General features: G+C 43.0%; 1 protein-coding gene across 2 annotated transcripts in view; it reads right to left on the bottom strand.

The window, feature by feature from the left end:
- The window catches only part of SLC7A10 (solute carrier family 7 member 10), a 37,052-nt gene extending 12,996 nt beyond the window's left edge, over positions 1 to 24,056 (bottom strand). For both annotated transcript variants that reach the window (XR_014176229.1, XM_081963161.1), the window contains exons 1-3: positions 23,920 to 24,056; positions 16,442 to 17,098; positions 36 to 240 (exon numbers count right to left, since the gene is read on the bottom strand). Coding sequence is in view for 1 of the 2 variants with exons in the window: in XM_081963161.1 (XP_081819287.1) it covers positions 36 to 240; positions 16,442 to 16,628 (392 nt within the window). In the remaining variant the exon portion in view is untranslated. The remainder of the gene's footprint in view (positions 1 to 35; positions 241 to 16,441; positions 17,099 to 23,919) is intronic.
- Positions 24,057 to 27,358: the final 3,302 nt, after the last annotated feature.

Raw genomic sequence — 27,358 nt, 5'->3', positions numbered from 1 at the left:
ATTGCTCTCCACCCTTATCCTGAAGACACACTTACCCAGCTAATCCACCGAAAATGTCAGTAACGTAGGAGTAGTCGCCTCCTGATTTAGGGATGGTAACTCCTAATTCAGCGTAACAGAGGGACCCAAGGGCTGAGATCCCACCTCCAAGTATCCATATTATGAGTGCGAGTCCCACTGACCCAGAGTGCTCAAGAACTCCTTTGGGTGAAATAAAGATGCCAGAACCAATAATATTACCTAAAAGAGACAAAAGGTGAAAAGATAGGGTTAATATTCACAGTCTGCACCAATTAGACCTTGTTTGACCCTGAAAAAGCAGACTTTGTCTGACCAAGTAGACCCTGACCAAGTAAGATCATTTACCTGGACAGGAGACCATCTTGGAAGATGTCGATGACCTCTCCATTGCAGCCGAGGAAACAATAATGGATGAAGAACAGGAGTTGCAGGAACTGGGTATGTCTAATTGAGGGGTTGACAACCTTAAACACTCAAAAGCCACAAAAGTCCTAACCGGAAGCCCCTCTTTCAATTCTGGAGCTGACCGGAAGTGCGGTCCCCCCACCATAGAGTCCCCCCACCATAGAGTCTCCTCCTAACGCAGTATCCTTTTACCTCTACCTGTCCTAACCGAAAGCCTTATCAATTGTGGATCCAACCAGCGACAGGGAGCCGCAGCAGAGGGATGAAAGAGCCATATGCGGCTCTGGAGCTGTGGGTTGCTGGCCCCTTGTCTAGTTAAAGAAGGGGTAGAGGTGACATTATAGCAGTGTTCCAATGTTTGAAAGGTTGCCACAAAGAAGAGGGAGAAGGTCAATCTATTTTCCAAAGCAACAGAAGGCAAGGCAAGAAAGAGTGGCTGGAAACTAATCAAGGAGAGACGTAACTGAGGAGAAATTTCCCAACAGTGAGAATAATTAACCAGTGGAACTGCTTGCCCTCAGAAGTTGTAACTACTCCACCACTGGAGGTTTTTAAAAAGAGACTTGGCAGCCACTTCTCTGGCATGGTATAAGGTCTCCTGTTTGAGCAGGGGGTTGGACTTGAAGACCTCCAAGGTCCCTTCCAACTCTTGTTACTCTGTTAAGTCCTTGTTGTGTCCTGATTAGCACTTGAGTTTGACACAAGGAAGGCTTGACTTCCGATTTCACTTCTTTATAGGATTTTGTTGGCCAAATTAACATGTAACGGCAGCCCTGATTGGTTGAAAAAAAAAATCCTTCCACCCCCATGTGTCAAAAAGAAATAAACACATGTGGCTACAACTATCAGAAGGTTGTCTGCCTCTTAGTGTAATGTGTAACCTATTATGTTTATCTTATTTTACGGCTGCGTCTGTTCTTGGTCATCATTTGTGCCAACAACACCCTTCTAAAACTTGGCAAGTTCGAATGCCTTAGACATTATCCTGAGCCAATAAAGGATTCTGCTCATTTGCTTGCATGCTTCAATTATATGCAAGTGTTAGTCTGAATTATTTCCCCTTCAGCGTGTTAGAGATGAAAATAGGATTAGGTTGGCAGTCTATTCGACTTTTACTTAGTGCAAGTAAAAACCCGGTGTTTCCAAAAACCACTTTTTCTAAACTATTTGAAGAAGAATAAACAAATATCATATGGGACCTGTTCCGACTGGCTGGCCTGGCATAATTTCAACGCCTATCTCCTGGCATTTATATTTTTACTGGTTTTTAAGGGGATTATTCTGTAGACTTAATTTTATTGGGTATTGGGATTTTAATGTCTGTTTATTTTAATTATTTATTAGCAATACAGTCCTGCACATCTTTTATCCTCCTCTTATCCATCTATTTTATATTTGTATATATATATTGTCCATTTAGTAATTTTAATTGTTTTAATTTTGTTCTTTGACATGGACTGTACACCGCCCCGAGTCCCTTTCGGGAGAGGGGGCGGTCTATAAGTGCTAATAAATTGAATTGAATTGGGACCACTAAGCCATCACCTCCTAAAACTTGAATCCATGAAAGTAAAATGTGTAAGAAATCCAAATTATGAAAGTCATAATTTAAAAAACCTCAAAACCCAAGACCACCAGTGGTGGCATTCTACTGGTTCAGACCAGTAGAATGCCCGAACCTGTAGTGGAAATTGCGGGTGGCCATGCCCACCCGCCCCAGCTCTACGGCATCTCATTTAGGGCCCTTTTTTAGACTAAGCAGATGCACGGAAGGCAGAGGGCGTGGGCGGATGTGCTCACATTTGTGAACCGGTAGAGAAGGTAAGTGATTACCACCCCTGAGGAGCAGAGTTATTTAAAGACAATTTAAGCCATGGTGAGAATACCATTTAGAAATAAGCTGAGGGTTTAGCTCATTCTTCCAATCAAAACCTTTTAAAAACTGAGTTTCCAAGTCTTGCTAGACTTAAGGAATGAAATGTCTTTGGAACCACCATGGAAAAGACCCTGTCAATAATTCCCATAAATAGATTTAGGTAACAGATGTTACAGCTCAAGTTCATAAAAATACAAGGTAAAGGACCCCTCGCACACATGTGCTAGTCGTTCCTGACTCTAGGGGGCGATGCTCATTTCCATTTCTAAGCCGAGGAGCCAGCGCTGACATCTCCGTGGTCATGTGGCCAGCATGACTAAATGTCAAAGGCGCACAGAATGCTGTTACCTTCCCACCAAAGGTGGTCCCTATTTTCTACTTGCATTTTTTACTTGCTTTCAAACTGCTAGGTTGGCAAAAGCTGGGACAAGTAATGGGAGCTCACTCCATTATGTGGCGGTAGGGATTCAAACTGCTGAACTGCCATCCTTTCTGATCGACAAGCTCAGCGTCTTAGCCACTGAGCCACCACGTCCCTCATAAAAATATAGGTGACCCTTAAATGTATACATTCTTTATACCATTGTCTGTGAAGTACAATTGATGGCCATCGCAAACGACTGATAACCACTGATGCTTTTTGAAAGGAGATCCCAGGTCAGCCATAAATAAGAAAATACTCAACACAATCCACTATCCCTGCTCTCCCGCAAGGACAAAACAATGTACAATCAGAACTACATCAGGGAGACCATAAAAAAGGGGGTTCTAAAGAGAATTTTAATCTTGTAACTAAATGACTTCTTTGGCAAAGACGTTAGGCCCGGCCAAAGGAGAGTCTAATTAACATTCAGAAGAACTTTCTCAAAGGAAGACGGTTACCTTGGTCAGAATGCTAAACTAGTCAGAGAAAACCTGACATTTCCAGAGCGTAGGGCAAGGGCAGCAATGCGAAATAAGTAGGATTCTGAAAACAGGAACACGAGATGGACCAACTGGTTCGGATGTTTCTTTTCAAGGTCATGGGTTATGTAAGGAGATGCTAAGGAAGCATGAGAAGACTTGGCTAACCCAGGGGTCGGCATCCTTAAGCACTCAAAGAGCCATTTGGACCCGTTTCCCACAGAAAAGAAAACGCCAGCAGCCACGAAACCTTTCCCTATTTCCTGAGCGCCCACAGAACTACCGTATGTATTTGAATTAAAGGTTCTGTTTTCTTTTGAAACTTTCCTTTTCTTGGATTTCTCCATGGTTGGCCTACCGGGGGTCGAAAAGCTCAATAAATCGTGTGACGGCGAGTGTCGCACATTGGCGGTTGTAACACATATTTAGAGTGACAGGGAGCCGCAGCAGAGGGATGAAAGAGCCACATGTGTCTCCAAGAGCGGTGGGTTGCTACCCCCAACAACGGTCTTTTAGTAAAATCATATCATTGTTGAAGCTAAGTAAAAAATATGCAATCTCTCTTTTTCTAATTTTACTTGTATCCTGTTTGTTGCCCCTAGGGCAGCAACTCCTAATTGGAGGGGAAAAAATTCAGTTGAGAGTCACTCAACAGGAGAAAGTCGAACGTCAAGAGGCAGCAAGAAGATAAGCAGGAAAATTATCATGATTCTGAGCATTTGCAATGAAAAGCTGAGAGGTTCACCATCTTTCATGTATTGCTAAAGAGAGAGCGCTAGGTCAAAAGAATAAAGCATCTTTGACCATCTTCTAGTGGCTGGTTGACATGGTTTCATTAACCATGGTTACTGAAGAAGCCACACTTGGTCTACATGCTTGCTAAGCCATTTATCATGGGTAGCCACAAAGAAACTGTGCTATGGCTTAGCAGGATGCATGGCTATAGTACAATGAAAAGCTTAGTATTTTCCTGAGGAACATCAAGTTGAACAATGAAGCTTTTGAACAGCAGCAAGGAGACCCAATTGTTGTTAATCGTGAAGTTGTGGCCGATCCATTGCGGCCCCATGTCCTCTACCATCCTCTGGAGTCCATTTAAGCTCACACCCACTGCTTCGGTGACTCCATCCAGCCACCCCATTCTCTGCCATCCCCTTCTTCTTTTGCCCTCAATCTTTCCCAGCATTAGGCCCTTCTCCGGTGAGTCCTTCCTTCTCATTAAGTGGCCCATACTCCACATGAAACAGAGATATTTGAGGCTAAGTTTCCAACTTCTAAATAAGATTGATTGATTGATTATGTGCCATCAAAATGGTGTCAACTATTATCAACCATAAATAAGCCTGTCTATTCCTAAATATAATTCCTAGGAAAATGGAATCTAATGTTTGTTATGGCTTGATGTTGATAAAAATTTAGTTGACATAAGCTGCTAAACTAGCACCCAAAATCATAGTATAATTGGAGTTTACAAACTATGCTTGTCCTAAGCCACTCTTTGCCATGACAAACCATAGCTCCACCTTAGATATTCAAGAATTTTGAGCAGCCAAGGTATGTGTCAGACATTATAAAGCCTATATAGCTTTAGACACATTTGTTCATATGTTTTAAACAGAATTTAGCTTTGTATTCCCAACAGTCTCCATTGTTGATTATAACTGACCAACCAACCCAAAATAAAGCAAAAATCTTTTCTTTCCTCAAAAATACTTTGCTAATATTCTCCAAGGCCAAGATGGATGGGTATGGGTAGAACTGGCAAACACAGCAGTTGGACATATTTGATCTTAAAGAAAGCCCTTTTTGTTCCCAATGGTTTTGAGAAATTCCACGGTAAATCATTCCAGACCCAATCATTCATCTGACAGCATGACCCTCTGTAACACTGCCAAGGTGAAGAAGACCTTAGATGATCTCACACATAATGCCTGATTGTCCTATACAGCATAGCCACTTACAATTAAAATAATTAGAACTGCAGAAAAAACCATTGCTACCAACCTGCCTTCCATTGAGAACCTGTATACTGCACGAATCAAAAAGAGGGCTGTGAAAATATCTACAGATCCCTTGCATCCTGGACATAAATTGTTTCAACTTCTACCCTCAAAACAAGGCTACACACCAGAACAACTAGACACAAGGACAGTTTTTTTTTCCTGAATGCCATCACTTTGCTAAAGAACTAATCCCCACAACACTGTCAAACTATTTACTAAGTCTGTATTACTATTAATCTTCTCATCGTTCCTATCACCCATCTCCTCCCACTTATGACTGTATGACTGTAACTTTGTTACTTGTATACGATTTATATTTCCTAGCATGATTTGATTGCTTATTTGTATCCTATGACTATCATTAAGTGTTGTACCTTATGATTCGTGATGAATGTATCTTTTCTTTTTATGTACACTGAGAGCATCTGCATCAAAGACAAATTCCTTGTGTGTCCAATCACACTTGGCCAATTCTAGTAAGATGGTTGAGCGAGTGATACTTGGTTGGAGAAAAGATAACATAAGTAGCTTGAGTTTAGTGGTGCTCATGTTCTTTTTTTTCATTGAATAAGCATGGGTTGTTTTTTTAAATTAAGACATCCTTCAGCTACAGCTTGGGATGATGGCCTTCGCCCTGGTGAATTCTGAAGCATGTTCACCACAGTATTTAAAATGTAACTTATACCATATCAGGCAGCTAAATGGCGGTCTCTTCTGTCAGGAAAAAAAAAATTACTGAGCAATCTTATTCACATGCTAAAGTTTGGGACATAGGACGATGGCAGAGAAGGGCGAGAACATGTTCTTTATGGAGATTTAGCAATAATCAATATTTAATAGGTACATTCAAACTTGCGGCCCGGTCAATTGTGAGAGAAGGGATGAATTGGAGTGCAGTAAATCTAGTAGACTGAATTTTCCTATTTCTACATCTATAAACTGCTTTGGAAAAATCGGTTCTGGTTGAGCTCCAGCCAGCCAGAACTTTGGTTCTGCTAATATCCAATTTCTACATCCTTCAAACCCAGACAAAATGAAAACCAACCCCAACAGTCACAGCTGGATTGCTGTATCTTTTCTTTTATGTACCCGCAAAACGATGTTATAGAGCATTGCACACCAGATCAACAAGACACAAGAACAGTTTTTCCCCGAACGCCATCCCTCTGCTTAAGAACTAATTCTCACAACACTGTCAAATAATTTACTACAGTCTTTACTAAGACTGTATTATTATTATTATTCTCATCCTTCCTAGTACCTATCTCTTGCCACTTATGACTGTAACCATGTTGCTTGTATCTTTACAATTTATATTGTTTAATTTGTTTCCTCGTATGATTTGATTGCTTATTCGTAACCTATGACTATCACTAAGTGTTGTATCTTATGATTCTTGATGAATGTATTTTTATGTACACTAAAGAGCATATGCACCGAAGACAAATTCCTTGTATGTCCAATCACACTTGGCCAATAAAGAATTCTGTTCTGTTCTATTCTATTATACACAGTTCTTAAATAACACCTTCCTTTTGCTACAGGTTATCGTTCATTCTTCTGTTAGAAACACGTCTATTCTGGGATGTGTATTTGAAGCGTCTTCCGAATCCTCTGCCTTTTTCTTCTGTTTCTGACATCCTGCTGCTCGCATCTTGCCAACATTGGGTGATGCGGCTTGCATTTTATCAGGCGGTTTAAAAAGAAAAAGTTGCACAGCCTAGTCAAGGCGAGATTCAGTCTGGACAGTTATGCAAGGGAGTTTCTTGAGTTCAACTGGAAAAAGCAATCACCCAGTCAGGTCTGGCAAACTAAAATAGAATTACCTTTCAGCTAGTCACAAATGAGAGTGAATAAATCTATTGTCAACGTCCACCACCCCCCTTTTTTTAAAAAAAGTCAAATCAGTGGTAATCTCCCTGGAATCTATCCTTCCCTGTTTTAATTATTTTGCAATTTACTTTAAAAACACTGCTCTTACAAAAAAGGACTCATGATGTAAATACTGGGAAAAGAAGCACGAACTACACAAAACAGAATCCTTCTTCCAGAGTGATTTTACAAAATTTAAAACTTAGCAAGAAATAAAAGAGGAGGCTGAAAGTCATCTAAAAAAAAAAATAGAACACTCTTATTTAGCTTCTGGAAAATTACTAACCATGAACTGAAACATTACTCAGGGGACTTCTATGCTTCCTAAATTGGTAAACTAATCATCATATATATATATATATTTAAAGAATCAACACAAGTTAAAGGATCTCTAACTACATACTTGAGCTGGAAGAGAAGATATGTGGAACCCAGGGAGTGGTAGGACAAGTTTAAAGTTCTCAAAATGTTGCATGAAAGCTGCTGGCATCCTTCACTACGGACTGCTGACAGTTGTAGGCCAGTAACATCTAAAAGGATGCTGGTTTGCCACTCCTGGTTTACGCTAAAGATGTGTTGCAGAGGTGGCATTCAGCAGGTTCAGAGCAGTTCCGGAGAACCAGTAGCAGAAATATTGAGTAATTTGGACAACGGGTAAATACCACCTCTGACTGGCTCCGCCCCATCTATTCTCTGCCTCCCGAGTCCCAGCTGATCGGGAGGGAATGGGGATTTTGCAGTATCCTTTGCTCGCCACCCCACCAAGCCACGCCCACCAAGACACACCATGCCTACCAAGACACGCCCACAGAACAGATAGTAAAATTTTTTGAATCCCACCACTTTGGATATCAACAGTCTCGTGTAATATTGCAGAATATGGTGATGGGGAACTTGGGCAGGAGAAAAGGAGAAAGCAGTTGTGGAAGGGAGAAGAAGGAGGACAGCAGCAGCTTCCCCCAAAAGTGAAAGTGAAAGCAAGCCAAGGTGCTTTGCATGGGGCAGATGGTCAAAGAAGAACCCTTCCCATAAAGTCAACAACAGGCCCCACCTGTTGTCATCCTGTGGTCAGATGTTTTTATTTTATTTAATGTGATGGATGCACTCACAACCATACCTTGAAAACTACGTTTTGTGGGCTAATATAATGTGGTTTGTTCAGCAGAGACAGGTAAAAACAAAACCTGCCTAGTGTAATTAATCATTTTTAGGAAACGAATGATGCAAAATGTGGAACAAGAACTCATAGTCTTCTAGTTTCTAGCCTAAGAAGTCCCAATCATTAAAAGAGGAAAGATAGGGGGGAAAATTAGTGCCGATAAAAGAGAATCTTTGTAGCCCAGGATTAAACTGTGGTCTCCTTGATGGTCTCTGAGCTTGGTGGTTTTCTTGCAGACGTTACATTACCCAGTTAGGTAACATCCGTGCACTGATGATGTTACCTAGTTTGGTAATGAAACGTCTGCAAGAAAATATCAAGCTCAGAGATCACTACAAATTAGTACCTTGAAAAATAAACCCCCAAAGTGTGTCCACAGCACTTTTTTCTCTGTGCCTGCTTCAATTCAAATGGGCTCCCAAAGAAACACCCTTCTTCCAAAGACCTCAGGTCTTTGTTGTTAGTTGTGAAGTTGTGTCCGACCCATCGCGACCCCATCAACAACCTCCCATCAGGCCTTCCTGTCCTCTACCATCCTTTGGAGTCTATTAAAGCTCACACCAACTGCTTCAGTGACTCCATCCAGCCACCTCATTCTCTGTCCTCCTCTTCTTCTTTTGCCCTCAATCTTTCCCAGCATGAGGCTCTTCTCCAATGAGTCCTTCCTTCTCATTAGGTGGCCAAAGTATTGAAGTTTCCTCTTCCTGGCCTTCTAAAGAGCAGTCATGGTTGATCTCCTCTAGGACTGACCGGTTGGATGGCCTTGCAGTCCAAGGGACTCGCAGGCGTCCTCTCCAGCACCAGAGTTCAAAGGCCTCCATTCTTTGGCGCTCAGCCTTCCTTATGGTCCAACCTTCCCAGCCATCCATTGCAACTGGGAAAACCATAGCCTTGACTATACGCACTTTTGTTGGCAGAGTGATGTCTCTGCTTTTTACTATGCTGTTTAAATTTGCCATAGCTTTCCTCCCCTGGAGCAAGCGTCTTTTAATTTCTTGGCTGCTGTCCCTATCTGCAGTGATCTTGGAGCCCAGGAAAATAAAACCTGTCACTGCCTCCATTTCTTCCCTTAGGTAGGAAGACCTCAGGTAGGAAGTTGTAAAATCCTTGGCTTTATACAAGGACCTACTTGATGCTCTGATTTCTGAAAGTTCAAGTTCAACCTTCAAGCACTGAGCTAGAAAGCCAAAACGCCGCCAGCTGCCGCTGTGCTTTCCAATCACATGGGCAACATGAGATTAATTAGTCTTAAGTCCAAATTTATTAATTTCCTCCAAGGCTTCACCCGGGGCCAGCTGGCTTTGATTCCTTCCAGTTGCAGTGGCATTTGAGGGCACTCAAAAGAGTTCTTTCCAAGGTCTTAATTTTTTTTTATAGGGCACCTAACCAGTGGCAGGATTCAAATAATTTAACCACCGGGTCTCTGCCCTAGTGATTTGTTACAACCAGTTCACCAAGCTGCTCAGAAAATTAACAACTGGTTCTCCCCAAACTGGCTGCATCCCACCACTACACCTAACCCAGTAACCAAGATCTGTAATGAGGCAAAGGGGAATAAACCTGGAAGATCTGTATTGAGGCAGGGGGAAATTGTATTTTTTTCCCCAAGGTTTTTTTATTTTTTAATACAAATTATACATATTGTAGGAACAAAAAGCTGTCCAGGTCTTTTCTTTTTCATCCTCTCATTTACATAGTCCTTTTTATAACATTGTTTTGTTTTCATTTTCAGCCAAATGATTCTCTTCCAATATTTTTCATCTTTGCAGTTATTTTTTCTTGGTACATAAACAATATCTTCAATTGCCCCTTCAAAGTTATACCACATTTTCATTTCTTATTTTCTCCATTGGTATATTTTGCTATAAACAGCATACATCCTCTTAATTCAATTTAAGCATAGAGAGCATTTCTTTCAAAATTTTTCTACAATTAACAATATACTATCGTTTCTTTATTTCTTAACAAGTTGGATACGTGCAATGAACATTTGTGTTGCTGCAGAGAGTCTCCCCCTTCAGGGTCTTTTTGTGTGGATCGGAGGCGGGGGTGGGTGGGGAGAAATTCCAAACTGGGATCTGTTTCAACCTCCTGGTACGGGGCTTTGGGCGAAGGCTGGAGGAAAGCGCCACTGGTGGCGAAGAGCCGGAGGGCCTTGTTCCAGTGGGACAGCCTCATGGTCTGGAACTGGCTGACCATCTCAGCCCAGTAAGCCTCCAGCGCTGGTACCTGGCCTTGCACTCCCGCAGGTCTTCCCTCTGCTTGGAAAGCCTATCCTGGTAATCCTCAGTGAAGTGCTTCTGCTGAGCCTTCTTCTCGGTCAGATCCAATTTGAACTGAGCCAGCTGTTTTGCTAAGCATGGTGACTGCTTAGCTCCAATAACTGCTTCCTGTCGGGGCCCTAAGGAGCCCGGGCCGGCAGTCGAGGAGTGGCTGGAAGGGGAGGGGCGAGAAGAGACCAGCAAGGCACTCCTTGACATAAGTGACATCAAGTTGGCAACGCCCACCCAATCACGTGACTACCTACCCACTCTCACCCAGCCAGTCGTTAGGTAGATCGTATTAGTAGTCCTTGGGATTTAAAATTATGAATTTAGTGGTCCCTGAGGTCTGAAAGGTTGGGGACCCCTGCTCTAAGGAAACTCTGCACAGTCACATTGAGAAATCTGGGCCACAGTTCGATTCATTGTTCTAAATCTACCAGCTCTGGTAGGGTTAAGTGCAATTTAAGGAAATAATAAGCATTCGAAGATGATGTTGAGGGACAACTGCACTTTTAAGAAAGTTCTCTTACACCATCAATATATTTCGCACCTTTACTCGTGCATACACATTAAAAAAAAAAAGAACACAGACTTGTTCTGTAATTTGGCCAGTTCCATATCTTATGATAGGATCTGGATTTATCTTAAATGAATACAGATTTCAAACTGGTAGGTTCTTGAGAAAACCACAAGGCTCAAATACGACATGGTTTAGGAAGTCTAAGCTCTCATCTCTATAAACCCTCCTGCACAACAAATGATGATTCATCTTTTGTAACAATTTGGTGACAAAAAAGGAAGGCTTTTAGAATTTAGAAGTCTCTGTGAATATTTTCAACAAGGTAGGAGTGGAAAAGAGGGCTAAGATTAGTAATAAAGGTAATGATTTCCCTCGCACATATGTGCTAGTCATTCCTGACTCTAGGGGGCGGTGCTCATCTCTGTTTCAAAGCCGAAGGGCCAGCGCTGTCCGGAGACATCTCCGTGGTCATGTGGTCGGCATGACTCAACACCAAAGGCACACAGAGCGCTGTTCCCTTCCCACCAAAGGTGGTCCCTATTTTTCTACTTGCATTTTTTACATGCTTTTGAACTGCTAGGTTGGCCGAAGCTGGGACAAGTAATGGGAGCTCACTCTGTTACTCGGTGTTAGGGATTTGAACTACCGAACTGCTGACCTTTCTGATTGACAAGCTCAGCATCTTAGCCACTGAGCCACCGAGTCTCTCAAAATTAGTAATAAGAAGAAGCTATTTTCTATTTCTTAGTGGAACATCCATCCAATTCAACAGATGTGGCTTTTGTAACAACGGTGCTTTAAAAAAAAAATACTAAGAAGCATGAACCTGGCTGAAAATTAAGGTTGCAAGTTGGATTTTCTTTCATGTCTCATTTCCTAGCTATTAAGGGGGTGATAGTTTTCTCTTTGGACTCCCATGTATGTATCCTAACTCTATCGTAGGTGTATTTCAAGACACACCCAAGATGGCAATCCAGTAACAATAGCTAACAATGTAGGAATTATGGGGTCCTTGGTTCTTTCCTAGCTTGGTGGTTTTCTAGCAGACGTTTCATTAGCAAATTAGGAATATCATCCGTGCTGTATCAGTGCACTGATGATGTTAACTAGTTTGGTAATGAGATGTCTGCAAGAAAGCCACCAAGCTCAGAGAGCACCAAGAGCCCAAAGTAAGACCCTGAGCTTCAAATATTCTCTTCTAATCTGCACACATGAGCTCTGTAAAACTTTTTCTACTCCCCCCCCCACCCTACTCTGGTGGACAGAAGGGGCCCCCTGGAATGGCTTTCTGTCCTTGTTTTATTTTAATTGTTTTATCAATCGACCTCCTCCTTGTGTATGTTTCAGTGTATGTCTTTGTTATATGTTTGTTTTGTTTACATATTTATTTCGTATGTTTCGTTGTACGCCGCCCCGAGTCCTTCGGGAGAGGGTGCGGCTAAGAAATAAATATATTATATATTATTATTATTATGATGTACTCTGCCTAGAGTCATTTCAAAAAGAAATAGAGAGTCAAAGAAAAAATAATGATTAATAACGGTTGTATAATAGTCTTTGAACTATGGTGCTGGAGAAGACTGCTGCAAGTCCCAAGGCGGATCAAACTGGTCAGTCCTAGAGAAGATCAACCCTGACTGCTCTTTAGAAGGCCAGAACCTGAAGAGGAAACTCAAATATAATGAGAAGGTAGGAGTCCCTGGAGAAGAGTCTAATGCTGGGAAAGACTGAAGGCAAAAGAAGAAGGGGACAACAGAGAATGAGGTGGCTGGATGGAGTCACTGAAGCAGTCGGTGTGAGCTTAAATGGACTCCAGAGGATGGTAGAGGACAGGAAGGCCTGGAGGAACGTTGTCCATGGGGTCGGGATGGGTCGGACATGACTTCGCAACTAACAACAAAGACCTAATCAACTTGGAAAGCCTTGGGCTTCCATTCAATAGGATATGACTAGCATCCCATTCCAGATCTCGAAAAAAATGTCTATTTCCCCCCCCCCCCCCCAATTGATTGAAAGAGGTTGTAACTAACATTCTCTAAACTAAACACTAGCCTACATTCTTCCACTTAAAACAAAGGAAAAAAACATGAACAGTTCAATGCAAACTTTTCTTCTCCATCAAGACTGGCAATGTCTTTACTCTCAAATATGCCATTGGGGCGCTGTGTCTGCTTGTTTGGTATTTAGGGTCAGGATTTGTTTAAAAAATGTTAGGTGAAGATTAGCAATGGCACAGAGACCTAGGAGTGGATTAACAAAATTGTTTTGTTTACCCTCAAGGGGTCAATTAGGAATGCTGTGGTGTATGTTGGTCCGTTCTCCTCTTTCCTTTGGCCAAGAACATTCTAATTAAAGCTCATTATTATTTTTCACATGGACTTCAATTTTATTTTTGACCTTTTGGAACCTCACAGGTGAGCTAGTGAAGAGAACTTAAGAGGACTTCCCATAGGGAGGGAAGATGGAGATCTTTTGAAAGATGTGATACTTTGCAACCGACATCCAATCAAGGCCTGAGATAGCATCATCCTTCCCAAAAGGTAAGGTAAAAGTAAAGTTTCCCCTCACACATATGTACTAGTTGTTCCCGACTCTAGGGGGAAGTGCTCATCTTAACCCTTTGAAGGATTATTGCCTGGACTTTTCGGTGTGTGAATGCCAGTAATTCACAGTAGATAAATAAAGAGAGCTTTTTCGGGACAAAGAGTCCGTTTCTTGGTTCTGTGAAGGCTGGGTCAGAACACACAGGCAGAAGACCTAGCTTCAAAGGAGCTTGCTTCATAATCTCAAGACCCACCTGTTTAGTTTAGCGGGCCTGGCCTAATCTCAATCTAGTCCCTCAGTTCTGTACTTTTAAATTTTGGGGGTTGTTTTAAGCTGATTTTTAACTTTTATTACCCTGTACAGCCTTATTGTTTAATTGGTTTTTAAGTGTATCTATTTTATATTAGGTTTTAATGTGGTGTCTGTACACCGCCCCGAGTCCCTTCGGGGAGAGGGGGCGGTCTATAAATTTAATAAAATAAATAAAATAAATAATAAATAATCTGATCTTGGGGTCCTCTCTCTTTCTCTCTGTCTCTTCCTCCTCTCCTAACCCACTGGAGAGGCAGAAAGAAGGAGAAGAAGCACCACCAAACATCCTAGGTGGAGGGGCGTTTTTTTGGAAAAAGAGTAGGCTTAAGATTGACTCAGTAAAAACTGCATCACAATGAATTCACAGGCACACACGTCTACTTGTTTCCCTGAGGCTTAAAATAGCAGCCTAGTTTTCTACAGGAGCTTACCCAAAGACAATGAAAACCCCGTGTGTTTGTGTGCTGCCTTAGAAAAAGCCCTAAACATGCAACAGGCAAAACTGCTGCCACCAAAATTCAGCGCCCCCCAGGCTGGCAAAAACATTGTTGGTGGCATTTACATAATTGGAATGATCAATCAAAGCAGGGCTCTCTCCCAAAACTGCCCCTCTGAAGGAGCTGCCAGTTTTCCAGACGCCTCCCAAGATTTCTTTTTTAAAAGCAAAACAACTCTCAGATTCTTAGTTAATTTGCCCCCCCCCTCGGAGACTACCATAACCTCTTCACTCATTAGTGGTGCTCGCGTGATAGATTTAAAGAGGATTAACTGAAGTGGAGCTCACTGATTTCCTCAAACTTTCTGGCTTTCCACAACTAAATCCACTGGCTTGGTGTGCACAACAGGACTGGCTAAAACGTGGTGGACAAACTGCTGTTCAGAGAGTTGTGTGAACACAGTTACTGCTTTGAGACCTTCTGTTTGCCTCCCCCACCCCACCCCAATATCTGCCTTCACAAATGGAAGCATTATTAATCTAGGCGGAAAATGTACATTGCAAGTCCACGTATGATTTGCTAAATAAATAAACCTGCCTTCATAAATAGGAAATATTAACAGGGCAAAAAGGCACTTGAGGATCTCCAAAAGCTACTTAAGGAGGCAGGATTGACTGCCGGAAGTTGTTAAGTGCCGCCCAAAACCCACTGGGGGACTGAGCCATATGAGAAATGGTTCTTATCTCCAGGAACCAATGTGGCTGCCCATGGTTTGAATGGAATTTGTTGGAACTCTTTCAACTCCTACCCTCAAAACGACGATGTAGGGCACTGCACAGCAAGACAACTAGACACAAGGGCAGTTTTTCCCTGAATGCCATCACTCTGCTAAACAAATAATTCCTTCACCACTGTCAAACCATTCATTAAGTCTGCATTACTATTACTATTAATCTTCTCATTGTTCCTATCTCCCGTCTCCTCCCACTTATGACTGTATGACTGCAACTTTATTGCTTGTATCCTTATGATTTATATTGATATTTTTTCCTGATTGCTTATTTGTACCCTATGACTTTCATTAAGTGTTGCACCTTATTATTCTTGACGAATGTATCTTGTCTTTTTATGTACACTGAGAGCATATGCACCAGACAAATTCCTTGTGTGTCCGATCACACTTGGCCAATAAATAATACTATTCCATTCTATTCTATTATATTCTATTCTATTCTAGGCTCAATTGTGGCCATACGTTGAGGACTACCAGTATGCAAGCTGCCAAGAAAAGGAAAGGGAGGAGGAGAGGGGACCTGGCTTGGTAGCCAATATCCCCCCTCCAAATTTGTCCCCCTGAAGAATGGTTACAGGAACTGGGCATGGCTAGTTTACTGAAGAGAAGGACCAGGGGAGACATGATAGCAGCCTTCCAGTATTTGAGGGGCTGCCACAGAGAGGAGGGGATCAAGCTATTTTCCAAAGCACCTGAAGGCCAGACAAAGAAGAATGGATGGAAACCAAACAAGGAGAGATTCAACCTGGAAATAAGAAGGAACTTTCTGACAGTGAGAACAATCAACCAATGGAACAGAAGTTGCCTTCGAAGGTTGTGGAAGCTTCATCACTTGAGACTTTCAAGAAGAGATTGGACTGCCATTGGTCAGAAATGCTGTAGGGTCAACTGCTTGGGCAGGGGGAGTGGTTGGACTAGATGACCTACAAGGTCCCTTATAATTATTGACAAACGTACACTTGAGAGCATCTGCACCAAAGACAATTTCCTTGTTTGTCCAATCACACTTTGCCAATAAAGAATTCTACTGTACTCTACTCTACTCTACTCTACTCTACTCTACTCTACTCTACTCTACTCTACTCTACTCTACTCTACTCTACTCTACTCTACTCTATATATTCTTCCAACTCTCTTAATCTGTAAGAGAAAGAAGAAGGGAAGGTTTACTCCTCCAAGCAGCCTCGCCTCCCCCTTGTCCCCCTCCTCTTTTAAAGGACCGCGCACCACCAAGAGCAACTTTCCAAGCCAGGGGAGACCCCCCTTCCTAGGGGGGTGATGTTAAGGGGGGAGTTGCCCCCTCCCCGGACCGACGGGGCTACCCCTCCTCACCTATGATGATGGCACAGGCGCTGACCAAGCCTATCTCCTTCTTGAGCGCCACTCGCTCCGTGTCGCCGCTGTCCGGGCTGGGCGCTTGCGGGGCGCTGGGGCTGTTGCCAGGCGGGGGCGACTGAGGAGCCGGCTGCTGAGCCGCGATGCTTTTCCGGAGAGTCCGCTGCTGGTTCTCCCCAGCCATCGCCTCCTGCCCGGCCGCTGGTGCGGATCTGGCGCTTGGACTTCGCCGGGTTCCGCTGGAGAGCTGGGGGAGCGGAGGCGCATGCGCGGCTCTGGCCCCATCGTCCCGGCCAGGGACTTTTCTGGACTTCGGGTGTGCTGGGGGAGGGGGGTTGCCTTGAGGGAGGGGGGTTCCGTCTCTGGGGCTGGGGAGCTTCGGGAACGAGAGGGGCTCGTGGAAGAGGGGCGAGACCCCTCCTTTCCCTTTGCCCTCCCAGGAAGCCGCCCCGCCGGGCGCAGCATCTTGCTGCCCCCTTGCCAAGAGGGATGGCGCGCTGGCGTTGGGGATGTTCCGGTCCAAAAGGGGAGACGAGATCCGGCCCCCTCTCACTTCGACCGGGGAGGGGGGACGGTGTTTGCAGGGGAGTCGGGCAGGACTTGCTTCAGGATCGAGCCCAAAAGAATGGGCAAGCTTTGGAGTCCTCCAGAGCTCTTCATCACGCGCGAAGAGGCAGAGAAGAAGCAGAAGCAGAAATGCCCCACATTAAACTAGGGATTCCTACCAAATTCATAATTCATTTATCGTCTTTTCTTTGGGGGGGGGGGGGGGTGTAATTTCCTGGCTGATGCTTGATGGAGATTGCAATTATCCAGGTTGTCCCAAAGGTGTTTTTTTCCTTCCTTCTTTCCATCCTTCTTTCCTTTCTTTTCTTTTCTTCTCTCTCTCTTTTCTTTCTTTCTTTCTTTCTTTCTTTCTTTCTTTCTTTCTTTCTTTCTTTCTTTCTTTCTTTCTTTCTTTTCAAAAGGCAACTAGACTTCCTTGGGGTTATTTCCCTCCTTTGGAAACTAAAACATGTTCAGTTCTTCAGAACGGAAGAAGCTTCTTGGATGAGAAGTGAAACACTTTCAAAGAAAAAAACCCAAGAAGAAGGTCCAGTTGGAGGGGAAAGGCACCTTTGGGGCTTCCTGGCTGATGAAAGGGAGTGGGGGAAAGCTAATGCAATCCTAAATTTCATTAACAGAGGGGATACAATCAAGATCAAATGAGATACTAATACCATTCTATAAAGCCTTAGTAAGACCACACCTAGAATACTCCATCCAGTTTTGCTCACCATACTATAAAAAAAGATGTTGAGACTAGATAAACTGCAGAGAAGAGCATCCAGGATGATGAGGGGATTGGAGACTAAAACATACAAAAAATGGTTGCAGGAACTGGGCATGAATAGTTCAGTGAAGAGAAGGGCCAGGGGAGACATGATAGCAGTCTTCCAATATCTGGGGGCTGCCACAAAGAAGAGGGAGTCAAGTTATTTTCCAAAGCACCTGAAGGCAGGTCAAGAAACAATCAAGGAGAGAAGCAACCTAGAATTAAGGAGAAACTTTATAGCATTGAGAACAATTAAAGTGGAACAGCTTACAACCAGAATTTGTGGGTTCTGCATCATTGGAGGTTTGAAAGAAGAGACTGGGCAGTCACTTGTCTGAAGTGCTATGGGGTCTCTTGCTTGAGCAGGGAGTTGGACTAGAACTTAGAAGGCCTGCAAAAGGTCCCTTCCAGCTCAGTTTGGATTGATTGACTGAAAGTCCCAGAAACAGAACAGAGACAGAGGGGAAATAATCAAATGATCAGTTGGGATATCCGACTTCATAACCATAATTGCAACAATAAAGAAATTAATCCTGAAATTGCAATTGATCCCAAGCTGAATATGGATCAGCGTGAGTTGGCTGCTAAAACAAAAAGGGGCATTTTAGTTTGCAACTGTGAAAATATAGTCCTCCAAATTTAGGAAGTCTTTATACCCTTCTCTTCTGGGTCGGTCCTTGAATCCTGTGTTGTCTGGTTTGAATTTTAGGAAAAGATGAGAGGAACTAGGAAACAGCTCGAGCGAAGGGGCTTGGGAACTGAAGGAATTACGCATATTTTAAGAAGGCAAAGAAAAACACCTGATTTGCTAAGAGGGTGGCACAGGCCTACACCACTGAACAAATATAATCAAGCTGTGTGGGAGGGACAGTTAAAAAAGAGACAAGTCCTAATCGAGAAAAGTGTTTGATTCTGCTTTCATGGCTCCTATGAAAAATGGCTTCTCGAGATAATAATCAGGATAGAGCTGGAAGGGACCTTGGAGGTCTTCTAGTCCAACCCCCTGATCAAGCAGGAGATCCTATAACATTTCAGACAAATGAATATCCGGTCTCTTCTTAAAAACCTCCAGTGATGAAGCACCTACAACTTCTGGAGGAAAGCTGTTCCGCTGGTTAACTGCCCTCACTGTTAGGAAGTTTCTCCTTAATTCCAGGTTGCTTCTCCTTAATTCCCTTGATTAGTTTCCATCCAATGTTTCTTGCCTTTTCTTCTGGGTTTGGAAAATAGGTTGACCTCCGCTTCTTTGGGACAGCCCCCTCAAATACTGGAACACTGCTATTCTGTCACCTCTAGTCCCTTTTTTTCCTCTAGATTAGCTATACCCAGTTCCTGCAATCTTTTTTCGTGTGTTTTAGACTCCAGGCCTTTAAAGATGCTGAATTCTTTGCTTTCATTAGCACTGCTGTATCTTCCTCTGGGCCCATTTGCTTCCCAAGCCCCCCCCCCTTTCCAAACCCAAGGCCTCCATGGTTGACCAACAAGCTGAAGGGATATATGAATCAATATTGGCTTCTGCTGATATTATTGTCAGAAATTAGTTGTTTTCTAGCCTAGCAAATTGTAACCTTCATACAGGATGGCAGTACTGCCAATGTTATCTCACTGCTGCGTCTCGCTTCTATTCTGGGCTTCGAAGCTAGGGACATTCTTGAAAAGATAGAAGAAATTGTTACATGGGAATATCAGGCCCCATAGATAAAGGAACAAAACTAGGAGGTTTTCCTTGCTCTTAAATCCTTAAAGCATTCTTGGCAAAGGGGGGCTCCCGCCCCCTACACAAGGCTATAGGAATACTCCATAAAGAAGGTAGACAGAGACAGGAGTTTGAACAAAAGAACGCTTTAAAGATCACGTTGGTAACGAATCTTTCTCTCTGATTGGATAAACTTTGTTTCTATCTGCCTAAAATGTTGATAATACTCTGAGCCGCTCTTCCAGGGTGTGGCTATTCCTTACATGCGTTTGTATGTATGGTTTGGATATAGTTTTGTCACCTAGCTTTTGCTATGGCCATAAATAAAAGCTGGTTTTTTTTTTTGCAAGCCTCGTCTAGAGTCTCCACTTTCTTTGCCATTTCAGTGGCTCTGGGAAACTGCTGGAACCTTTCAAAGCGATGATGGGATTTGTAGTCCAACCTATACATGGGCAATACCTGGCTGGTGAAGGCAGCCTTAGGCATGGAGAAAAGGGAGGAGAGATCTGCTGCTCCCTTTCTCGCTCCTCTGTGTGCTTAGGAGGCCAACATGAACTGGAAACAGCATAACCAGCCAAGGGGAGAATGAATGCCAGGGCTTGGCGATGAGCCCCTGTTGGCATGTGAACCTGGAAGGGGGGGGGGATCTGATGAGGCTGAATTCTTGCTCCCAGTTCTTCAGCTATCAGGACAATCATCTCAAAGGAGGACTGGAGGCCAGGATGGGCAATTAGATCTGAGCTTTATTTTTTAGCTCTTCGGAGGTTCTGGGTTGGGTGAGGCTTGAAGGAGCACTGGGTGGGGCCAGGGTTCAAAATAGATGAGACACCCATTTCAGATTTCTCTTTTTCTCCGGAGAAGGTTCAGAGCTTTTGTCTCACGGTTTGGATTTCTTGAAAAGGAGGAACGAAATCGGGGGCCAATCCAGATGCAACCATTCGGCCATGGATTGTTGTGGTCCACCAGTGGCCAGCAGAGCTGAAGGCAGACTCAGACAGTGAGAAGGTTGGGGAGGAAGATGGGCCTGGAGTCTGGGGCAGGCTCGGATGAGGGCTCTGCATCGGAGGTAGAGAGTGGGCCAGGGCCAGTTATCAGCTGCCTTTGGAGTCGGAGATCAGTGGGGCAGACGAACAGCTGGAGTCTGTTCCCAGTGTGCGCATGCGCAGGCCCTTGGAGAGGGGCCGCAAAGTCTTCACGGAGGTCTGTGAAGGTGTTGTGGCTCACCAGCAGCCAGCAGAGCTGACAGCAGATTCAGACAGTGAGGAGGTTGGGGAGGAACATGGGCCAGTCCTGGAGTCTGGGGAAGGCTCTGATGAGGGCTCTGTGTTGGAGGCAGAGAGGGGGCCAGGGTCGTCTGACAGTTATCAGCTGCCTTCAGAGTCAGACATCAGTGGGGCAGAAGAACAGCTGGAGCCTGTTCCCGATGTGCGCATTCACAGAGCTGCCAGGAGAAGGGAACAGCTAAGGAACAAGGGCTGACTCAGGTGTAAAGGTACAGGTGGATGGTGAACGGCCCCTCCCATAGGGAATAAAAGAGGAGCGAAAGGGGAGTGGAGTTTGCAGGAGACAATTAGTTCGCTTAATTAGTGTGAAGATTTGTTCCTGATTCTCAGAGACTCCTTGCCAAGTATTTTCTTGTACAGCAGTTGCGTTTGGAAGCTATCGGCCTGGCAGCTCTCCAAGCCTGATAAGGTCTGTGGTTGTAAACTCACCCTTGAAAGACTGTTTGCCAGAAAGACTTTGCTGGATGTGAACGAGAGGAATTCACATTAGCTTAATAAAAAGGGATTTTGTCGGAACAAGGAGTCTGCTTCGTGATTTCGGGAAGCCTAAGTCAGAACAGGGATGTCCAACCTTGGCAATTTGAAGACTTGCGGACTACAACTCTCAACCAGCCTCCCTGGCTGAGGAATTCTGGGAGTTGAAATTTCACAAGTCTTCAAGTTATCAAGGTTGGACACCCCTGCATTAAACAATAAGTTATCAACTCCTGTGTTATTGGCAAGTATTTGTATCTTCCCTCAGGGGCCCCTGCTGCCCAGGAGATCGGGAATTTTAAGCCTCACCTCTTTGCCCTCTTGTTCTGTTTTGCCCCATACAGAAACATGCACTGGATGGCAATCAATTCTTCCATTATTTGCAGAAAAATTAAGCTCTTAAGGAGTTTAGCTTGATTATTAAGCATTGTTGGTAGGCAACTGCACCCCATTGTGAACTAGCAAGAGGTTGTGATAGAGGGATTTAATTTATTCAGCCCCTTTTCAGAATTCAGGATTTAAATGTTCTTGCTCTTGGTTGGATTTATTTTAATCTGCTACTTTAATCTTGTTTTTTAAAGCAGTCTTTGGATAGCGTTTTATGATTGTGGAGTTTTTAAAAGGCATTTCTTTTTCGTTTCCTGTTAAAATAGTTTTGCTGTGCCTTGTACAGGGTGGACAAGGGGAAGGATGTCCCTTTGAAATCAGTAAAACCTTGTTAGAAGTATAAAAATAGACACGGTTATTTATTTTCCCTTCTGAACAGCAGAGCAAAGCATGCCATCGAGCTATAAAAAGTCCCTTTTAAAATAATGAAATAAAATACACTTTCTTGATGCTGACTAGGCCATTCGGTTTTGAGAAGGCTATGGAAAAACTGGAGAATAATGAAAAGAAAGATGAACTGGATGATAAGATTGTCATAGACAACCATTTGTTTGAAGTGGTGTAGGGTTTCCTGCCTGAGCAGGGGGTTGGACTAGAAGACCTCCAAGGTCCCTTCCAACTCTGTTATTCTATTCTATTCTATTTGACCAAATTCTATGAGGAACAATTGAAAGATGGTGGTTTGATCAACCCAGGAAAAAGGTTATGAGGGAATCTTCAGAAGGAATATTTTATTTATTTGTAATATTTTGTAAGACAGAAAGGAAGAGAAGAGAGAAGAGTAGAGTAGAATAAGAGTAGAGTAGAGTAGAAGAGAATAAGAGTAGAACAGAGTAGAGTAGAATAGATTAGGATAGGGTAAGTTAAGTTAGAAGTAGAGTGGAGTGGAATAGAAGACAGAAAGGAAGAGAAGAAAGAAGAGTTGAGTAGAATAAGAGTAGAGTAGAATAGAATAGAACAGAACAGAGTAAAGTAGAATAGAATAGAATAGAATAGAATAGAATAGAATAGAATAGAACAGAACAGAATAGAATATAGTAAGGTAGGGTAGGGTAGGGTAGAGTATGGTAGAATTAGAGTAGAGTGGAGTAGAAAGGAAGGAAGAGAAGAGAGAAGAGTAGAGTAGAATAAGAGTAAAGTAGAGTAGAAGAGAATAAGAGCAGCATAGAGTAGAGTAGAGTAGGGTGAAGACAGAAAGGAAGAGAAGAGAGAAGAGTAGAGTAGAATAAGAGTAAAGTAGAGTAGAGTAGAAGAGAATAAGAGTAGAACAGAGTAGAGTAGAATAGATTAGGATAGGGTAAGGTAAGTTAGAAGTAGAGTGGAGTGGAATAGAAGACAGAAACGAAGATAAGAAAGAAGAGTTGAGTAGAATAAGAGTAGAGTAGAATAGAATAGAACAGAACAGAATAGAATATAGTAAGGTAGGGTAGGGTTAGGTAGGGTTGGGTAGAGTATGGTAGAATTAGAGTAGAGTGGAGTAGAAAGGAAGGAACAGAAGAGAGAAGAGTAGAGTAGAATAAGAGTAAAGTAGAGTAGAAGAGAATAAGAGCAGCATAGAGTAGAGTAGGGTAGGGTGAAGACAGAAAGGAAGAGAAGAGAGAAGAGTAGAGTAGAATAAGAGTAAAGTAGAGCAGAAGAGTAGAGTAGAATACAAAAGAACGGAACGGAAAGGAATGGAATAGAATCAAACTAAGAGTAAAGTAGAGCAGAAGAGTAGAGTAGAATACAAAAGAACGGAACGGAAAGGAATGGAATAGAATCAAACTACTTGGAATATCTTTACTAAAAAAAGGCCTCCCTTGGCAAGCTATTATGAAAATCACTCTAACTGCCACTACCATAGTCCAAATTTACTCAGAACAAACTTGTGACTTTGGTTTTGCATGCAACCAAAGTTGCAGCAAAGCACCGGAGTGCGCTATGCTCCCTGCCCCCTTCCCTGTTCACTCACTCCCCCATTAATTGTAAAAAACCCATTGTAAAAAAGGCAAAAAGCCGGTCGGAAGGATGACCCATCCTGAATGCCAAAGAAATGGCAATTCTCTCTCTCTCTCTCTCTCTCTCTCTCTCCCTCCCTCCCTCTCTCTCTCTCTCTCTCTCTCTCTCCCTCCCTTTCTCTTCTTCATCTTTTTTTTAAAGTTAAAAAACCACCACAACAAAAAATCTCCAGAACTTGGTGCCTGACGACATTGCGGTGTGCATTAAGATGAAGCAGGCCTTTGTGCTTTGCCTTAGCAAAGTTGCATCCTCCGCCCGCCACCGTACATAATTATCTCCTCCTGGGGGAGGAGGGGACACGAGGCTTTCAAGGGACACCCACCTGCCAGCGAGCGTCTCCCCAAAGTCAACCCGCAGAAGTAATGACTTCCTTTGGGCAGTCAGCTCTGAACATGCTGTGTTCCCTTGAATGACGGAATGTTGGGAAGCCAAAGAGGGGCGAAAGGAAGGGAAGGGAAGTTCTTCCCAGCAAAGCAGCCGCCTCGTAGCAACTGAGCAGGGGGGAAAATAAAGGCCAGACGGACTAGCCAGGTGCTTTTTTTTTTTTTTTTTTTTTAAAGGCTCCTTGCAATCTTCGGCCTGTTTTTTTCCTCCCTGCCTTTGAAATGTTTTTTTTAAATAGAAATGTGACTAAATATAAATACACACACACACAAACAAATACATACACACATATATACATTTGTGTGTCTTTATACTCTCTCTCTCCATCCCTCTCTGTGTGTGTGTGAGAGAGAGAGAGAGAGAGAGAGGGAGGGAGGGAGGGAGTGAGTGAGAGAGAGAGAGAGAGAGAGAGAGAGAGAGAGAGAGAGAGAGAGAGAGAGAGAGAGAGAGAGAGAGAGGAGGGTAGGGTAGTAGAGTAAAATAGTAGAGTAGAAGAGTAGAATAGAACAGGAGTAGACTGGGACCATGATAACAGAACAGAACAGAACAGAACAGAACAGAACAGAACAGAACAGAAAACAGAATTAATAGAATAGAATAGAGTATATATTCCTTCTGTCCAACATACTTTTCCAATAAAGAATATTCTCTCCTCATCTCCTTTCCTCTCCTCTCTCTGTCCATTATCTATCTGCCTGCCTGCCTGCCTGCCTGCCTGCCTGCCTGCCTGCCTGCCTGCCTGCCTGCCTGCCTGCCTGCCTGCCTGCCTGCCTGCCTGCCTGCCTGCCTGCCTGCCTATCTATCTATCTATCTATCTATCTATCTATCTATCTATCTATCTATCTATCTATCTATCTATCTATCTATCTATCTATCTATCTATCTATCTATCTATCTACCTACCTACCTACCTACCTACCTATCTACCTATCTACCTATCTACCAACCTATGTACCTACCTACCTACCTACCTACCTACCTACCTACCTACCTACCTACCTACCTACCTATCTATCTATCTATCTATCTATCTATCTATCTATCTATCTATCTATCATCTTATTCATCCATCCATCCATCTATCTCAGCGGTTCTCAGCCTGTGGGTTGGGACCCCTTTGGGGGTCAAACGACCCTTTCACAGGGGTCGCCTAAGACCATCGGAAAACACATATTTTCGATGGTCTTAGGAACTGAGACACCAATTTGATGGTTGGGGGTCACCACAACATGAGGAACTGTATTAAAGGGTCGCAGCATTGGGAAGGTTGAGAACCACCGATCTATCTAATCTATCTATCTGTCTATCTTATCCATCCGTCTGTCTGTCTGTCTGTCTGTCTGTCTGTCTAACCTATAAGACAAGTCAGAATGGTTGCTTTTTTTCCAATGTGGAAAAATAAAATCCTGTTTGTTCTCAGCCACCTTAAATATTTATGAAACTTTTATCTGGCTGTTATTCTAAACTTCTTGAGATTTTGGGTGCTGACCTTTCCTGTCTTTTTCATTTCTGGCAGGAAAAAAAAACATGTGTGGACAGTCAGCTCTCCTGGCAGGGTTTTATTCAATATAAATTACTATGAGATCCTACGTTTTCCATACGTAAACCTGCACATTCTTCTTGTCTTTGCTTGGTTTTAATCTCAAGCAACGTCTCAAGGGTGGGAGGAATGAAATACGTACAAAATATATTTCAGTTGGAACTAATTCCTACGCATATTCAAAGACTTTTGCCTGCAATTGGATTCCTTTGCATTAGCCGCAGAAGAAAAGAAAATTAATCCCTGGCCTCACACCACCATCTCCTGGTAATAGAAGGGAAATGTTATGGTGCAAAACCTTTCTAAAAATTGGTCAGGTTTTAAAATATTATTGTAGTTTGTTTCCTTGAAATCAGGAACACATTGAAGCAATCAGAAGGGTAATCAAAGATTGCATATCTTAAAGTTCCAAAGGTTGAGAAACACTATTCTAGGCAGTGTCTTAGCCATGTATATAATAACTTGATGTTTATTAGATCTTGTGTGTACAATAATCTGATTTTTATTAGGTCCATCTAGGATACCTTTGTAAACAATCTAACATTTAAACAATTATTACATTGTTTTAATATCTTAATAGGCTACGGTATAGCAATATAGGATTATATTAATTTACCAGTTAGGTAAACCTAAAACTTTAGCCCTTTTAAAGGTTCCCCTTGTACCTATGTGCTAGTCGTTCCCGACTCTAGGGGGCAGTGCTCATTTCTGTTTCAAAGCCGAAGAGCCAGCGCTGTCTGTGGTCTTGCGGCCGGCATGACTAAACGTTGAAGGTGCACGGCACGCTGTTACCTTCACACCAAAGGTGGTTCCTATTTTTCTACTTGCATTTTAACTTGCTTTCGAACTGCTAGGTTGGCAGAAGCTGAGACAAGTGACGGGAGCTCACTCTATTATGCGGCGCTAGGAATTCAAACCGCCGACCTGCTGACCTTTCCGATCGACAAGCTCAGCGTCTTAGCCACTGAGCCACCACGTCCCTATGTATTGTGCTATAGGCTTAATTCTTTATTTTGGTCTTTAAAATAACAACAACAACAAAAAAACAACAACAACAAGTAGAAGAGTCAAGAATTTTGCAGTTTCCCCCTTTTCCTGCTCATTACACCCACAAGGAAATGACTGTCATTTTCAGGCACTAATATGAAAAATATTAGGGAGAGGAATTTGTAACTGTGGGAGGGACAATGTTTAAGAATTAACCACCATCAAACTATAGCAAAATGTGGATCCTGTAACCTCCAACACACTTATTGTTTGGTTCCCACCAAGCTCCCGTTGCCATATAATACATTTAAAAACATAAATTTTAGTAAAATCAATAAAGGAATGTGATATGTGATGCAGAGCAAAACATCAGTTTCTGGCACCATATTTCTTGGAATCCCCTCCAAACTCCTACTTGAGTGACAGAGCATATCAATCTTATCGATTTGTCCTCAGGTAAAATGGGACTTTTCTCACTGGTTATGTACATTATGGTTACTGTGCATATTTGATACTCCCACAGCTCAAAGGGATCCTCACCACTGTGAGGATCTAAAAGCATTTTTACATGTTTTTGAACTACTAGTTTGGCAGAAGCTGTGACAAGTAACGGGAGCTCATTCCATTCCGGGGCTCTAGGGATTCGAACCGCTGAACTGCCGACCTTTCTGTGATCGACAAGATCAGCGTCTTAGCCACTGAGCCACTTGTCAAGGTTGGCAATCCCAATTTCGCACATCAGAGGGACACAGATGGGAGAAAATTGGGAAGCAACAACTTGGAGTCAGCATTTCCTCGGAGGACACCAGAGTGCAAAAAAAAATCAGGATTTCTCCTGAGCATCTGCTCT

The sequence above is a fragment of the Natrix helvetica genome (assembly GCF_964273705.1).
Source record: "Natrix helvetica genome assembly, chromosome: 10".
Taxonomy (NCBI): domain Eukaryota; kingdom Metazoa; phylum Chordata; class Lepidosauria; order Squamata; family Natricidae; genus Natrix; species Natrix helvetica.
The sequence above is the reverse complement of the archived record's forward strand: the minus strand, read 5'-3'. Positions and strand labels throughout refer to the sequence as shown.